The sequence below is a fragment of the Podarcis melisellensis genome (assembly GCF_964234715.1).
Source record: "Podarcis melisellensis genome assembly, chromosome: 3".
NCBI classification, from domain to species: Eukaryota; Metazoa; Chordata; class Lepidosauria; order Squamata; family Lacertidae; genus Podarcis; species Podarcis melisellensis.
Genome location: NC_138530.1, coordinates 57,911,726 through 57,928,838, shown reverse-complemented (window position 1 = coordinate 57,928,838; position 17,113 = coordinate 57,911,726). Strand labels below are relative to the sequence as shown.

General features: G+C 40.0%; 1 protein-coding gene across 3 annotated transcripts in view; it reads left to right on the top strand.

The window, feature by feature from the left end:
- Positions 1-17,113, top strand: part of ADGB (androglobin) — a 65,726-nt gene that overhangs the window by 39,856 nt on the left and 8,757 nt on the right. For all 3 annotated transcript variants that reach the window (XM_081905126.1, XM_081905125.1, XM_081905127.1), the window contains 11 exons: positions 940-1,065; positions 1,867-1,960; positions 4,309-4,443; positions 5,095-5,248; positions 5,528-5,715; positions 6,491-6,675; positions 7,829-8,025; positions 9,643-9,754; positions 11,725-11,909; positions 13,186-13,341; positions 16,732-16,834. In XM_081905126.1, the coding sequence (XP_081761252.1) occupies positions 940-1,065; positions 1,867-1,960; positions 4,309-4,443; positions 5,095-5,248; positions 5,528-5,715; positions 6,491-6,675; positions 7,829-8,025; positions 9,643-9,754; positions 11,725-11,909; positions 13,186-13,341; positions 16,732-16,834 (1,635 nt within the window). The remainder of the gene's footprint in view (positions 1-939; positions 1,066-1,866; positions 1,961-4,308; positions 4,444-5,094; positions 5,249-5,527; positions 5,716-6,490; positions 6,676-7,828; positions 8,026-9,642; positions 9,755-11,724; positions 11,910-13,185; positions 13,342-16,731; positions 16,835-17,113) is intronic.

Sequence of the window (17,113 nt, the reverse complement as noted above, 5' to 3'; positions counted from 1 at the left end):
AGGTTCCATTTTTGGCAATCAGGATTAACCAAGACCAACAGTAGATATTGCACCTGAGAGGGCAGCAGATGCCATCACCATTTCTGCTGCTCCCCTCCTCCTCCTCTTCTTCCCCTCCACCAACTACTCCCTCCCACTCACACTCTTCCAACAAAGGACTCCTTTCTTAAACCAAGACATCTCAGAGATGCTCTGGGCTGCCGTTTTTCTCCATTGGCAGCAAATGACTGTTTAAATCTTCTTCTTTTTTTTAAAGGCAACTTAAGCAGTAATTTTCAGCTGTAGTACAGACACTATCTAGGAGATTTCACTGACATTACCTTACTCTGTGCCCCATCCCCAGAGCAAGTCATGGAGTATATGCCACCACTCTTGGCAGCAAATAGGGGGCAGGAGGGAGCAGGGGCAGAATGAGGTGGCAGCAGGCAGCAGAAGGGCAAGGCAGCCAGCCAGTTGTGGGCTCGGGGGGGGCACATAATCTGCCAACCATCCTGATTTGCTGCCTGGCCTATCTGGGTTTTTACTGATAGATGCAGCACTAAGCTTGCTGGCGTAAGGTCTAATAAACATTCATTAGATGAGAAAAATGTTTCAGATCTATCAAACTGATCTAAATTCATGTAAATGTCCTGCAGTATCCAGTTACCTGAAAACATTTTGCAGGGAAACAGTACAGAACCATATATTTTCATCAGAAATGTTGCATTAGACGGCTTTCTTTGGGTTCCTAGATTGTAATGAACAAGTGGGAACTGCAATCAAATGTTGCAATGATCCCTCTTATGTGTGACTACATAAGAATCCACACTTGTAGATGTGTATTAGTAGAGAGAGGATTTCATCATAAAACAATAAAACACTCCATTGTTGGTTTTTGTAGACATGACATAAGTATTGTAATCTCACAGGCAGGTAACTTTTGTATTAATTTCTTTTTAGAGCTGACAGATGTTTCTGCTTGGCAAAGCAAAGAACCCACACCGGAAGAGGAGAAAGTTGCACTTAAACTGCAGGCTGCCTGGAAAGGGTCTTATGTGCGGCTACTAATGAATGGCAGAAAACCAGGTCAGGATTCTTCTGAGAGAAGTGACAGTTGCGTCCTGACACAGCCCCTAGGGGACGGAGCAGGGCAGCACCTTCCTCCTTTGAAGACAGCCATTTGCTTTGGCTTTAACCAGCCACGGAGGATGATGGGATATCCCACCAAAACTCTAAATTTAAGTTGGCTAATGGAGGCCTACATGCAGAAATGGACTGAAGGAACCAAGGCTTCACTCCGGTCCACCACTGAAGTATATAAGTGGGCTGCACTGGGTGCCAGCTCATGTGGTAGATAAGGGTTGACTCTTTAGTCTACTCCCAGAGGGGTGAGATGGTTCATTACCCTGCCTTTTTTATCAGGTGTGATATATGAGGGTACTCCTGTAAAGGGATCTGGATGGAAGATTCTGTCCAGAAGCCCAGATGAGGAGTGGAAAGGACATAGAACTTCCAAATGGCTGCCAAACAGCCATTTTCCTGACTTTCAGATTGGGGGGCCAGGGCCCAATCTCGACACCTAGAATCTTGAATTATTCACAGAATGCCATAGGAATCACCACAGTGCTTGTATAATGCAGTTGGTCATTATATCATAAAAGCTATTTATTTGTGCAAAACATGGCATTGTTGGCTACAAATGTCCTCAGATGATGTCTTGCAGAAGTGTTGGTTAGATAGTCTTTTCAGTTAGACATGCTTTCATTCTGCTTACTCTCAGAGCTTTATATTTTACCTTATTTCTTCATGCCAGTGTTTAGGAATGATAACTATGTTGAATATTTACTAATAGCCAAATTTGTTTTTATTTGTCTTTTTATTTTTCAGGTACTAAGGAGAATGCTAAAGTCAAAGACACACTTCAAAAGTTGTGGGCTCTAATAGAGCCAAATTTTGAACAATGTTCTTTGACACTTTTGAGGTAATACAAAGTATGGTTTCTGCAGGGTCACGTATATAAATCCCATGTTTTGCCTCACAACACCTCCCCGCCCCCCTTTTTTTCTCTCATAAAAGCTGACCTGACCCTGTGGAAGTGCTATAGGGAAAGTACTGAAGCCCACTTTTGGGCATCCCTATATTTAGTTTTTCAGATGTAAAATTGAAATTTAAAGAACACCCTGCTTAACCATTGAATCAATTTTTATTCTGCTTTATATTCAGGATAAAAAAATCAAGAGACAGACTATGAATTTTACATCAGTTTGTTACTGAAGAATTAAATGTAATGTCAGGGGTCCTTTACCTTTACCTTTACCATGTGCAAATTGGCAAATGGGGCAACATCTCTTCTGTTTATTGATCCACATTCACATCTGTATTAAGGACACCAGATTGCTGTCCCAGATAAATGACTGAGCCCTGCATGAATAGATTTACAAATCATGGGCTATAGTCTGACTGAGTAGAGACGGTTGTCTTCAAACTGTGTTAGTTGATAAGGTGGAAGCCAAGTTTCTTAATTTTTTTTCATCATTAGAAATGGATTATATATTTATAATTTTATTTATTACATTTCTTTTCTACCCATCATCCCAAGGATCACAGACTGGATTACAATAGAAAAGCACAAAAATACATAACATAGTAACAAGCAAAAACACCCTCCCCCCAGTTTATAATGGTATAGATTTGCCAGGCACCTCCCTGGGGGGAGCATTCCACAAGTGCGGAGTTTACCACAGAAAAGGCCCATTCCTGTGTTGCCACCCTCCAGACCTCTCATGGAGGCGGCACACAAAGAAGGGCCTCAGATGATGATTGCAAGGACTGGGTTGGTTCATATGAGGAAAGGAAACGTACTGTGGTCCTGAGCCATTTAAGGCTTTATAGATTTTGCACCGCTCAGTAAGAACAGACTTGTGACTTGAATCCACAAGGGGTTTCTTCTTGCTCACAGATGGTGACACTGCCTCTCCAATGTACACATCTGTTCTGTGTTGACAGCTCAGCTTCAGCCAGCAATAAGGTCTGAAACAGGGTACTGCAGAGGCAGACAAAAGGTAACCCTGGATCCGCTGGATCCAAAGTTCCTTTGTTTTCCTGATAGACCCCAGAATTGGATCCCTAAACTATGCCAGCCTGGAGGTAGCATAGCTATTACATTGATACAGAGAAAGTAGTTTTTTTAAAAGAATGTATAGAATATATTTCTTGTGTCCAGTGATAAAGCTGCATGATCATATCTTAATTTCCCTTTGAACTTCTGCTACTTCTCAGGGCCACATTAGATGTGATGTGAAAGATTCAGAAATACAACCCCCGACATCTTATTCTTCTCCAAAAACAGCCACAGAGAGGGGGTAGGGCTAGATTTGGGTCACACTGCTAATCTAAATCCTCCCTCTGGGAACTGCTATTCGTTTCAGACAGTAAAATATATTGAAACAGTATGAGTTTCACTCTCCACAGCACACTTTCCTTTCACAGCTAATAGCAGCTGGTGTATGTGTGAATTAGATTGGCCGTGATCCAAAGTGGGGGGCGTCACAGCTGGTTTTAGCAGGAAAAAAGATGTTGAAAGATGCATTTGAGCATCTCCCATGCTATTTTTAGTTTGGCCAGCTCTTAAAATATAAAAAGGTAAAGGACCCCTGACAGTTAAGTCCAGTTGCAAACGACTCTGGGGTTGCGGCGCTCATCTTGCTTTACTGGCCGAGGGAGCTGACATTTGTCCGCAGACAGTTTTTCCGGGTCATGTGGCCAGCATGAAATACAGGTCTGGCTAATTAAGCATAAAGCAGAAGGAACAAGGGAGGTCTGGCTTTAAGAGCAAAAAAGGTGTGTAGTGAGGCTTATTGTGGTTTTTGCTCCAGCTGCTTTCACCTCCCAGTTAGATTCAAGCTGACAGAGAAGTGAAATCCCAGTTAAACAGAGGTAAACCTCAGATTGGGGTATAGTTCAGCACCCTTCATCCCCATATTCCTTTTGCCCTTTAAATCAGACTCCTACTGTTTATTCTGGTGTTGGGAAGCCATTGGCCTTGCTTGCTGGGGCTGATGGGAGTTGTAGTTTAGCAGCATCTGGAAAGCTTGATCCCTCATTTGTGAGATTGAGTAAACCCACACTTAAAGTGTTTGATATGCCTCTGCCACAAGTAATTTGTTGCTTGTTGAGGAAGGCATTTTTTTCATAATACAGTTGCCACTGCTTAATCTTTGGGATGCTATTATATCTTATGTATATATAGAGTAGAGGCAGCTTGAAGCTCAGTACTGTTGGTTATGATCTCAACTGATTATTTTATATTCTTCTTGTTGTGTTTCATAGAGATATGTTCAAAAGTAAATGTAAGTCACTTGAAAAATACCGTTGTGCTGAAGATGAGTGGACTAAGACATCTTTTGCTGATTATACTGTAACATATGCGGACCAGCCAGCAAATTTTTGGTTTGTGGTCTTCAGGTGAGGTTTGTTATTGATGAGTCACATACAGACCATCTATATCATATTCTAGTTTAACTGCTAATTCTGTTTGTGTGACTGAAAGCCAAGTGACCACATGTTGAAAACATTCTTGTACTTGTTCATGAAGGCCATGCTTGAGGAATTCAGTCTTCATTAATTTCGATATGAAATTATCTGATCACCATCTCTAGAACTGACATGTGGATCAGAACTTTGATATTCACTAGATTGCAACCCTTCTTTGAATGTTGTGCAGTCTAGGCAGTTTAAGCATGTCAAAATCTGCCCGTAAATAGGCATTTTAAATGTATTTTTTTTTAATTAGAGTCATGGTAGAAGTGACATGGAAATACAGTGGTACCTGTTTACTAATGATTCGGTTTACGAACTCCGCAAAACCGGAAGCGATGTCCTAGTTTGCGAACTTTACCTCGGTCTAAGAATGGAATCCAAACGGTGGAAGGGCACCAGCGGCAGGAGGCCTCATTAGGGAAAGCGCACCTTGGTTTAAGAACAGTTTCGGTTTAGGAATAGATTAAGTTCATAAACTGAGGTACCACTGTATGGGTAAAACCTGCAAAAATGGCATGAATTGGAGATAGACAGATCCCCTTATCCTTACTTTTTCCTTTTCTCCCTTTATTATAGAGAGGTGTTTTATGTTCCAGAAGATATGATCATAGCAGCAAAGTTTTATTCTTCCATACCTACATGCGCATTGCATGTTGTAGACAATGATACATTGGAAGAAATGCCTCGGATCTTTCTCAGGGTTGCACCCCATCTTTATACAAAGAATAAGGTGATAAATGCAAACATCTTCATAGTAATTACAGTACTACTACCTTACTAACAAAATGATACAAAGGACCTGTTACTACACACTGATATAAATAACAATTATTTTCCCCAGGTACTGTGAATGCAACAACCCTTCATAATGTACAAGTCTTGACTATTGTAGGGCCATTTTGGGGTTTACAGTATTGTATCAGCAGCAGCTATAATATTTGCTCTTTATTTACCAGTACTTATTGTATCATATTGTGTTAATAGCTAACAAAATTAACTTTAATTTCAGAGAGGATATACTTTTATGGCTGAAGTTCAAACTGGTGAGTCACCAGTGTTGGCTGGGAAATGGAGGCTTCGACTCATTGGTTCCTACAGTCCCCTTCCAGTTCTTTCTCGTGAGACTATAAACAATGTATATTCCATTAAAGAAGTTAAGGACTATTATGTACCAAATGCTAAGAATATTATATTCAGGTAAAATTGAGGAAACAGCAAAGGTATTTCCATATGTACCCTATTTGAGTGTTCATATGTTACTTTGAGCATATTACTTACTGAAGCATGAATGAATAGTAATCATAGAATCATAGGATTTTAGAGTTGGAAGGGACTGTGAGTATCATTCCAGTCCAACCCCTGCAAAGCATGATTATTTTTGTCAAATGTGGGGCTTAAACCCACAAGATTAAGTCTTATGCTCTGGCTAACTGAGCTGTCCCAGTAATGCTTTTGTATCTTTCCCCAAATGCACCACGTTGGGCATTTCTAAAATGCTGGGTCAAGTCCTGGTCTTTCTGAAAGTCAGACATGAAAGTTGTTTTTCTATCTCACATTCATCTCAAGATATTTGCATGATCTAGAAATAAGGTTTATATTCTAAAAACATGAAGGAGTAAACCACACTGAACTCAGTAGTGACTCACTTCTGTGCAAACATGTATGTGATTGTTCCTAGGGGACTCAGGGCTTTGCACAGGCCTCTTTTTATCATTTGTCTAATGTTTGTTCAGAAAGTTTATTGTAGTCAATCTTGGCATTTTAACTGCAGTTTCATTTCGATAACTGGTTTCCATAGCAACAAATGGCCTGTTCTAAACATATGTCTTAACTTCCGTCTCAGAGCTTACTGAGCTGGGGCTAGGCTGCCTTCTTGAATAACATTATTTTAAGGATTGAGATCTTAGACTTGCTGAAAATAATAAAATCTGCCTCAGTTAACTATATACCTTTACTCCCCCTTCTCCTTCAGGTATGCAGTAAAAGTAACAACACCACTTATGGCTACTGTGCAAGTACAGACCTCCAAGCCAGATGTAATCATTAAAGTGCAAGTTCTGGACTCTGAGGAAGAAATGGTGCACTCTGTTGGGAAGGGTCATGCTGCTGTTCCTGCATTTTATTTCATATCTAATGAGCGGCCTCTAAGTAGCATGTGTATGTATGGTAAACTGAATTGCTATGATTATTTGGACAAAGAGACTGCCAATACATTTGCATGTGCACCTGCCTTAATAACTGAGTTAATAATTTGTGGCATACGCTAAGACCTCATTTAAGGATTACTGACTTTGCTTTGTCATGCTTGCTGCTGAGTGATCAGGCTTACATATTTAGAATCTGTTTCCGGCATATGGACCATCAGACCATGCAGAATGGGTATACCATTCCGTGTCAAGTGAATCAAATTCTGTTTCCCCTCAAATTACCCTACAGTGCTAAGTTAGGTGTTCCAAGAGAGCCATATCTCATATGTTGCTACACCACATCTATTTGGGCATTGTCTCTAGAGATTTCCACTAGGGTGCTATTAGGAGTCTCACAGCAGCTAATAGCAGGAATAGCAAAGTCTGATGTGATACTTCCTCATTCTGACGGTTAAGTTTTACTTAGAACTAACAAGCTTCCAATCAAGCAATTATTTTGCCAAGACTAATCTACATTTATAAGCTCCTTATAAACAGTTCTGAGCTGTTTTTCTGGAATAATTATTATCCAGGCGTGCATTATTCAAAAGAATAAAGAGGAAAGAGACCGAATTCCATTTTAAAAAATGAATTATTCAACTTAAAGGAGTGAGTGTGTGTGTGTGTGTGTGTGTGTGTGTGTGTGTGTGTGACACCACCAATCTCCATATGGGCCTGCCTGTTCACTGAAATATTATTTGGGAAGTTCTGCCATTATAAATTTAGTGGGTGAAAAACAGTTTGGGCCTTTTTGGTGGTGGTACATGATTATTACATGCTATCTTTGAAGAGACTTGGCTCTCTCAATTAGGTGTCAGGTGAAGACTTCTTATTTTTTCATTGCATTTTAAATGGGTATTTTATCTAATTTTTATATTGTTTGATATCAGCATTTTCGAAGTTGTGGTTATCTGTATTTTAGTATTATATTATTTATTTTACTATGTTTTAAAATTCCCTGGGAAGGTTTATGAAGGTTGGGATGTAAATCCTTAGAAAGAGTCAGTAGATAAGTAGGTAAAGCAGGAGAAGGAGAGAATTACAGAAGTAGATATAAAATTGAAATTAGTAAGACAAATGACTAAATGCTAAAATACTCTATAAAATGTTATTGCCTCTTCCAGCAACATCAAGTAAAGGTGGAGTTGCCCAAAGCACTCCCAAAAAGGAACCTGAAGTAGTTGCAGTCTCTAAGAAAAAAGGTACTGTGGCAGCTCAGAAGAATGTCAAGTCTGCAGCCAAGATGTCACAGGAAGGCCCAACTTCAACAGAAGAAGAAACTATTGTTACCCCTGTTCTTGATGAAAATTTATTTCAACAGGTGAGAGATCTTAAATATATTTGTGGAGGAATTTTGAGAATAATTCCTACTACGTTGCTTCATAGTGTAATAAACATTGTATCCTAAAGTTCCTGTGGAAGGTTGAATAAAGCAGTTCCCCAGGAGTGAACTCTTAGGTATCGTGTTTCCTAAGGGGAGTGTTATCTCAAACAAGAGGATGAAAACAAGGTTCAGGTAATTCAAGATTCCTGCTAAATGGGGGTTTGGAATTAGATGAAAAGGAAGAACAGAACGCTTGCGCAAAACAGAACAAGGCACCACCAGCAGTGGGGCTATCTTGCTGAATCGCCACTCTAGCATGTTAAAATGGTGCTTTTGTTCTTCCCAGGGCTACTGAATGGCCAAATGGAGGCACATACTTGTGGTAGCTGTATTCAGGTGTAACACAATACACAAAGCGCAACAAGCTGAATATTAATAACCAATAAAAACATTTTATTGGTTGTTTCCTAATGCAACATATACAGTTCATATGTACGGTATATAACCTATGAGTCTAATTACAATATTAATACCTTTCTTCTTTACTTATCTTTTCTTATTGTTTCTCCTTGTAAGTTCCTGTATAACACAATCCTTAGGCTTTCTTATTGTTTCTTCCTGTAAGTTTCTGTATAACACAATCCTTAGGTGAAAATAGAAAAGTCCTCAAGGTAACAAGAACAACACAGCTGATGTAGACTGCTGGCACTAGCTGGCTGGTGCAGCTGCAAACTGCTAACTTGGGCAGAACAAGGTTTCCGGATATCTCCCTTGTTTCACCCCGAAGGGCTTCCTCAGCTGATATTAAATCTATACAATATACATAAATGCATGGTAATACAATATTTGGTATCCAAGGTACATGTTCATATTATAATGTATTGATGCTTATGTTTCTAATAAGCTGCAGGTTGTTTGGAGACCTCTGTGTAACAAGTGCCTAATGCCTCGAATATATAAGTAATATGTGCAAGTTTACCTGTAACAGATAGGGCAGCTTTTGTATGTCATGGTTTGCTTCCTCTCTTGTGCTGACCCATGCCTTTGCTGGGCACAGTCACCTGCAGAGCAAACCTGTAGGAAACAAGGAGTTAAGCGACATGCTCAAGTTGTCAAAGAGGCAGCCCAGTAATGCCTTGGGGTGTGCTCTGTCTTTCCTTGAGGGCACCGGACCTGCTTTTTCTCTTCTGCTCCTCCAAACCAAGCCCCCTTGTCTGGGGCATATAGTTGGGCAAACCCCATCATGGTATTTCTTGCCTCTTTTACCCATAATCCCATTCCATTTCTGCATTAATTTGTGCATTTCTAAAAATTATTCTAAAAGTCCTTTCAATATACATATTTAAGTGCATATTTTGATACTAAACAGCCTAGATCTGAATCTTAGCATTCAGAGAAGTGAAAGAACTGGTGGCTAGTTAAGTTTCAACCTGCATTTCAGTCTGAGAGGTTTAGATTCTTCAAGCACCTTATTTGACGCTTCTTTCCTTCCCTACAGAAATCTAAGATAGTAGTCAAAGGAGTGGTGGCTAAAAGCAAGGTTTTTTAAAATATTAAAATAAGAAGCTGTGATTATTTCTGAAAAAAGTAATTTACTGCATTTCGCTTTTACAGCCTCACAAGTATATTATACAAGCCTCTGTGTTGCATAATAGTTGGCCACTTACTGAGAACCAATTGGTATTTGTTCAGGCACTGAGAGAACTGGAAAAAAATGAAATCAAAGGTGAGTGAGTGACTTTGCTACATGCTTATTTTTTTATTGAAATGCGTCATAACTGAAACACCAATTTCTTTGATGCCAGTTAGCTAATTATGTAACTTACATTTAACAGAATTGTGATGAGAACTTACAAATAGCAAATTGTTTCTGATAAATGCCTTTAATACCACCCTGAGAAAGTTTTTACTGAATGGTAGCACAAAACTTTATTAAATAGAGAGAGAGAGAGGTCAATCCAGAAAAAATCAATTATATTCAAGTCCATTAAAACTATGGTGCTTAAGTCTCAGGGCAATCCTATGCAATCCCATGAATTTCAATGGGACATTCTTCCTAGTAGGTGGTTTTAGGAATTCAATAAGTCTGGAGTGCAAATTTCTCTGGGAGTAGCTTTTTTCTTCTTTAGTATGCTAGTGTACCTTATTACCTCTCTTACACCAAGACATTAGAAACAGTGTGCTGAAATGAACAAATATGAACATACAATTGAAGATAAACTGTTGCTCTGATACTGCGAGCATGATGTCACAATTTATTTATTAGGTCTTATTTTTCCAACTTCTACTTTGGAGTGCCATTTGTTTTGAATTATGGCCTCAAATGATAACTTTTTTACCATCCTTTATAATGATTGAAATAGTTATGCATGTCAAAGGATATGAAACTGGGTTTTTTTTAGATGGTGATGGTTCTATCCAGGGCTGAGTGCAGCCAGCCCTATTTTCCTTGTGGCTGAAACTATTGGAAGAAGCTGTTGCCTGTGCTTTTTATTTATTTATTTTTTAATTTTCTGTGTACAATGGACTGCGTGTTCCACCTGGGTCTGTGTGGGATCAGCTGGCCAGCCCACCTTCCTTGTGACTGACTGTTCTTAAGACCACTCACTGTTATCCAACTAACTGTTCTTAAGTTATAAGTTGTTGTTGTTGTTTAGTCGTGTCCGACTCTTCGTGACCCCATGGACCAGAGCACACCAGGCACTTCTGTCTTCCACTGCCTCCCGCAGTTTGGTCAAACTCATGCTGGTACCTTCAAGAACACTGTCCAACCATCTCATCCTCTGTCGTCCCCTTCTCCTTGTGCCCTCCATCTTTCCCAACGTCAGGGTCTTTTCCACGGAGTCTTCTCTTCTCATGAGGTGGCCAAAGTATTTGAGCCTCAGCTTCACGATCTGTCCTTCCAGTGAGCACTCAGGGCTGATTAAGAATGGATAGGTTTGATCTTCTTGCAATCCATGGGACTCTCAAGAGTCTCCTCCAGCACCATAATTCAAAAGCATCAATTCTTTGGCGGACAGCCTTCTTTATGGTCCAGCTTTCACTTCCATACATCACTACTGGGAAAACCATTGCTTTTACTATACAGACCTTTGTTGGCAAGGTGATGTCTCTGCTTTTTAAGATGCTGTCTAGGTTTGTCATTGCTTTTCTCCCAAGAAGATCTAAGTTACTTTTTGTTTATTTAAAATACTTCCTGAAAGTCTATCATTATATTAACTTGGAAAAGTAGTGGTAGTGTTTTGAGTGTTTTGAGTGGTAGTGTTTTGAGTCAGAAAGAGGCTGACAAGGAGAGTTGCAGACATGCTGGATGTAGTTAAAATTATTTTTTATTCAAAGATGCTGATACAGTCCTGCATCAAAAAAAGAACATGTCACTTGATAATTTCCAAAAAACGCTATTGTGTAAATGGAAAAATAGAAAACCACTTCTATAAGCTTTCATCTCTCATCCTAATATTTCATAATGTAAGACAACAGTGCCATCTAGGGTAGATTTTAGTGTCCAAATTAAGTAGCTAGGACAGAACATTTTACTTTTAAAGTGAAATTTACAACAGTTTGTCATAAATAAGGGAGAGTGCATAATTTTTAAGACCTGTTTCCTAAAAGTAAACTCTTCGGTAACAAACAATTATGTAGCTCCAGAAGCATAAATGGAAAGCATAAATAAACACTACAATGAAATTTACACAGCACGTCCTACTGAAAAACATGAAGAAAGTGTAAGTGTCCTAAGTCCAGACATTCACAGCAACATGGAAGGACAAAAATCTGCAGGCTCTTCCAAAGGAGGTCGAAAAGTGAAGGAGAAAACAACTGAGAAGGCAGAAAAAGCTGCTAAAGAAAAACCCGTAACTGTTGTTAGGCCCGAATCACAGGTAATAATAAATAAACGAGTTCATAAAGTGCATTTTCAAATGTTCTGAATGATGGTGTATAGAGTAAATTTCTTCTATATTTTTCCAAGAGTGAAAGGGAAAGTAGTAAAAAAATTTTAATATGTTCACTCTCTAGTGCTATGGCTGAAACACACTGTATTGTGCTATATTTCAGCTCTGCCTGGCTAGGCAGCTGTCTTGAAATCCTGTATAACTGAATGGAATGCAAATTGAATTGAATTCAAATTCTATTTGAATTTGCTGGAGCAACGAAATATTAATATCAGTTGTAATTTGCATCACTAATGTCACAGTTGTGACAACTGAGAGGTTTCACAACTTGTTCGGCCCCTCATACACATTTCATTCATATCTTCCACTATCATAATTATCATCATCTTTATTTTAATGACCCTTTATTTAATGACCCTTAATAGTTTTTGATTCCCCTTCCTCTACACCTCCACTTGAGGGTGGAAATACATTGCCACACTTTTTAGGGTGTTCTCTTCTGCCTATCTACTTGGATCAACTCAAGTGGCCTCTCTTGTTTATTTTCATTAACTTGTTTCTGTCCACATTTCTTCATTTTACATGGTGATGGCCTAGATAAGCCTAGTAATACTAATTATCCACAAGAGCCCCCTAGGCAACTTGGTATCTTAGCTATGGCAAATAACAACCATCTTCAGGTGACTGGACACGGAAGCAAGCATCTGTAAATGAAAAAAGAGTTTTTTCTCCCTCCTTTCATGCCATTGATGTGCTGCAAATGATTAGCACCCATGATAAACATAGTGCTACTCCAAGACTACTCATAGTTTGGGTAGCAGAATCACATGCTCTCTTTCCTCCCCAGCAATTACCCCATTTTTACAAATTTCTCTTGGCAGTCATGTGCTAGCCATGAATAAGGGCACTCCTGAACCGCAGTTTAGAAACCAGGTTTTAAAACAACTCACATTGGGGTTCACTTCAAATCCAACCCTCCATTGACCCATTACTGCTCTGCTAAAGAAGATATTGACTGAAAGCAGCCTTTGCTGCATGTATGGGGGAAACAGACTAGTTCTGGGGATGGTATCTCTTGCAGGTTCCCTTGCAAAGTTGAGCACACATATGTCAAATGAAACCAGAGGGTGGCATTTGGCATTCTTTGACAATAACAGTCTATCACAGACAGTGCTTCTCGATAATGAATTGGCTCTTTCATTCATTTGAGAATTTCAAAGCAATATGTGCTCTTCTGATTTTGCTTTGTGCATTTCATTTCTAGCAATCTGATCCTAACAAACCCTCCTGGATCTTACGTCTAGTCATTGAACAAAATGAAATAGAAGCACTGGATTTGAGGAAAGACACTGAGAGAGCAGATGAGATCAAAGCTATGAAGCAAGCATGGGAGGCTGCGGAGCCAGGGAGAGCTGTTAAGGTAACCAGGGCTTATCGTTTTACACATGCATTTAAAATGAGTTCCGAGATTCAGCAGGGTAGTGTGGAAATGCCAACCAAAAAGTCAAATCCCTGCAGAGATTTTTCAGTATCAAACTCCTGTTTGAAGAGTGAGTGCTGAGGCTGAACTGAGAGATTGATTTGAATAAATCACGGTAGGCAGCTAGGCAGTGAAAGCCCTGAATTTTCATCTATGCTTTACAGTGCTGGCTGGTAACATTCTGACTTGGTTATGGCTGCAATTTTTAACATTGCTGTTTTCATCACAGTAGCCAACATGAGGTGGCTTACAATGGGTGTAATTAAATTTTGTGCCAAATCTATTGCCCTCTCAGCAGAAGCATTTCTGCTTGCCCGCACATGCCAGCTTCTGAATAAGATTGGGGGGGGGGGGGATGCACAGTGCATGTGATGTCAGGATGTTGGAGGAGCTGGGGCAGAGCTCAGCACAGTGGCAGCACAGCTTCAATGGCTGTGGCTTCTCCTGCAGCTGCCGCCACCACCGGCCTGGGGCTGCTTCCAGCCTCTTTTCCCTCCATAGCAGGAGGAGGAAGAGGAGAAGGAGCCATGGCTATTGAGGCCACATTGTGCCCGGCTCTGTGATTTGGACTTGGGGGTGTGTTCAGCCCCTAGGAGATGGCACCCCTGTGCTTGCCAGACAGGCTGATTTCCCACCCCTCCGACTTTTCTAGGGGTTCTCCTGCTCCTCCCAAGCTGATTTGGGAAGAGGGGGAGCAAGGGAGACCTACAGTGGGACTCATTACTCATTGCACTGGATTCTGCTAGCACAACAACTTAGTTTAATCCAGCCTAATATGTTTAAAAGACAATACCAGTCACTGCTGGACTCAGAATGCTGGATTAGATTGGGCCTTTGATCCATTCCAGCAGGGCATATTTTATGTAAATAACTGAGCATCACCATGACTGCCAAAACAAAACAAGGTGTTTTTCTTTTATAAGCATTAATAATCTCCCCTTTTAAAAATATTGTGCTTTATTCAGTGCATTTTCCATGTACCCAGTTGTTTTTGTTATTTAACAGCTAGTAGTCAAACAGCTTAAAATTGCATAATTTAAGGAGAAAATATTGATTTTTTGTTTCTGTTCCTGTCACTCCAAGCACTGCAGCTGAATGTTGTGACATGAGTCATTTACCCATGTGTGTGCTTTAATTCAGTGACTCATCATTCAGTTGTCAGCCAGACCTCCATCACTTATTAAAACAATTAAGCCGCTCGGCTCAAAATTTAAATGATACGTTCTCTTGGTGTGCAATGATAACATGCTACTGTTGTACAGCCGGACCAAATCTGAAGAGATTGTTGTTTCATATGCCACTGCAATTACATGCATGTGCCATGTTGCTATGGTAACATCATAGGCAATACAAGAAGCTGTCTTATGCCATGTCAGGCTTTTTGACTATCTATCTGTTGCTTGCCCTAACATTGACTGTGCCTGGTATATTGTGGCCATCTTACCAGCAGTGGCTCTATTATGGGGCAATGGGCAAAGGATTGGGTGAGAAAATGCAAACTTATTTCTTTGTTTTTGTTCTCTAAGATAGTATTCAGCTCAAACACAAACTAGTGGTCAGACAGGGGAGAAGTGGGCATGTAGCAGACATGCAATGATTTAGACTTTCCTGTCTTTCTTAGAAATGTATTCATATGAGTACCTCACATGAAGTAGATGTGGTAGTAGATGCAGGGCCGTCATTACTCAGGGTGTGGTGCACTCGGGCGCTGAATTCTGGGGGGTGCCAAATGTATACCTACTGCTGTATACTAGTCCCTCTCGATTGGTGGCAGTGAAAAGCAATGGAGTGAAAGTCCCCGCCTCCCTCCTCTGTTGCTCTGCTACCCCGTAGCGTCAAACATTCTTGATGAGTTAGGAAACAAAAGCAGCTTTTTCCACTGTGTTGTTGTTACAGGTGAGTGATTTCCCCACCAAAAAAAGCTCAATAACTTTGAGTTTGCCCTTCCCAAAAAAAGCTCAATAAAAGTTAATTTGGGGGCAGCTAAACCAATTTTGGGGGCACTGGGTAGCGCATATGCTAAAGACTGCCCTGAGTAGATGTGTCTCCTAACATAACCAGTGAAGTGTCAAATCCTGGCTTTCTGTAGCATTCCTTTTAGTTTCTTTCTCCATACATAGTCAGACACAATAGCTGCCTTTTGGAGTTGAAAGAAGACAAGCACCCACCAATAATAATAATAATAATAATAATAATAATAATAATAATTTATTTCTACCCTGCCCATCTGGCTGGGTTTCCCCAGCCACTCTGGGTGGCTACTCATTGGACCTGCCTCCCCTAATTTCGAACTGTGTATTTAGCTACTCACCGCCAGCTTGCCTCTGGTTTTGGATTCTGGTCCACTGCTCTCCTGTCTGAGAAGCCGGATCCTCCCCCATCCCATCTGGATGACAATCATTGAGATCATTTTCCTAATTGTGACACATTCTTTGTTGTTGAAAATTTGTGCCTCCGAAAAAGGTAATCTCCTTTCCCCGAGTTCAACTTATTTGAAGGGGGAAGGGAATAATAGCTTTCCAGATTACTTTAAGAAAAATGGCATGAGTGGAAGAAAGGGAGTGACCACCTACTCATTCTCCATCACAGACAACAAGGTTGTGGAAGACCTTGCTTTGTATTGCCTGGCTTTTTGTAAATCTGCCTCAAGGACTGTTTTGTCAGTCATTTCAAAATTATAAAATATAGGAGAGGAGAGCATTCCTGCCTGGCAACCTTTTCCTGAAGCCATGAAAGGACCTCCTGTTGGCAGGATTTGATTTGGAGCAAAGAGGCATTCCAAGGCTACAGTGTGTTAATTTGGACTCACATTATTGCAATAAACATCAATATTATGTGGGAAAGGAAGGGAGGGTTTAAAAATTGCTTCACCAGTTGTCGCTGTATAGAAGAACCCTATTTCCCGATGTCCCAAGTCTGTTTGCAATGCCAACCCAACAACCAACAGGCCAAGCCAATCTTGTTTGTTTACATGTGAACTGGGAATCATAAACAAGATGTTGGCTTTGGAAGCATCTTCTAAACAGACTTGAGGGTGGGAAAACTATTATAATTGCTTTTGGATATCCATGCTAGATACATGTTGGTATTGATAAAACCAAGAGGCTTTAAATCCATGTTGATAGCCAGTGCTTACCAGTGCATGGATGCATAGAATTTTTATGATCATATTAAGCTTTTAGCCTAAAATTCTGGCTTTTGCATCTATAAAATTCATGAATTATTGAATATATCTTTTGCCAGTGCTAAAAATGTCCCTATATAAAAATGGCTTGGTAATTAATATATCATGCAGTACTTCAAATATTTGCAATAAAACTCTCTTTGCAGGCTGTTCAGGAGCGCATGCAGTTTATTAACAAATGTGCGCGGAAAGGTTTGGTTGCATCTGAGGCTGACAGTGTCAGCACTAGAGTGAGTTCAGGAGAAACAGGTATGTGTATGCCTACATAAATAAGGTTGCCATATTTTGAAGAGCAAAAAAGAGGATGCTATGACTGCTATAACGGCCACTCAAAGCAAATAAATGCCATTTATCTCAAATTTTACCGCTGAAAGGTGTCCTGGAAAAAGAGGACACATGGCAACCCTAAAATAATACAAGCTTTCTTACCTATGAAAACCTTGAAGAAAGTTTTCAGGTGTAGGATTTGTGGAATGAAATAAAATGTGTGTCATTACCAACCAGGCTGTGTTGGTAATAGGCAAAATA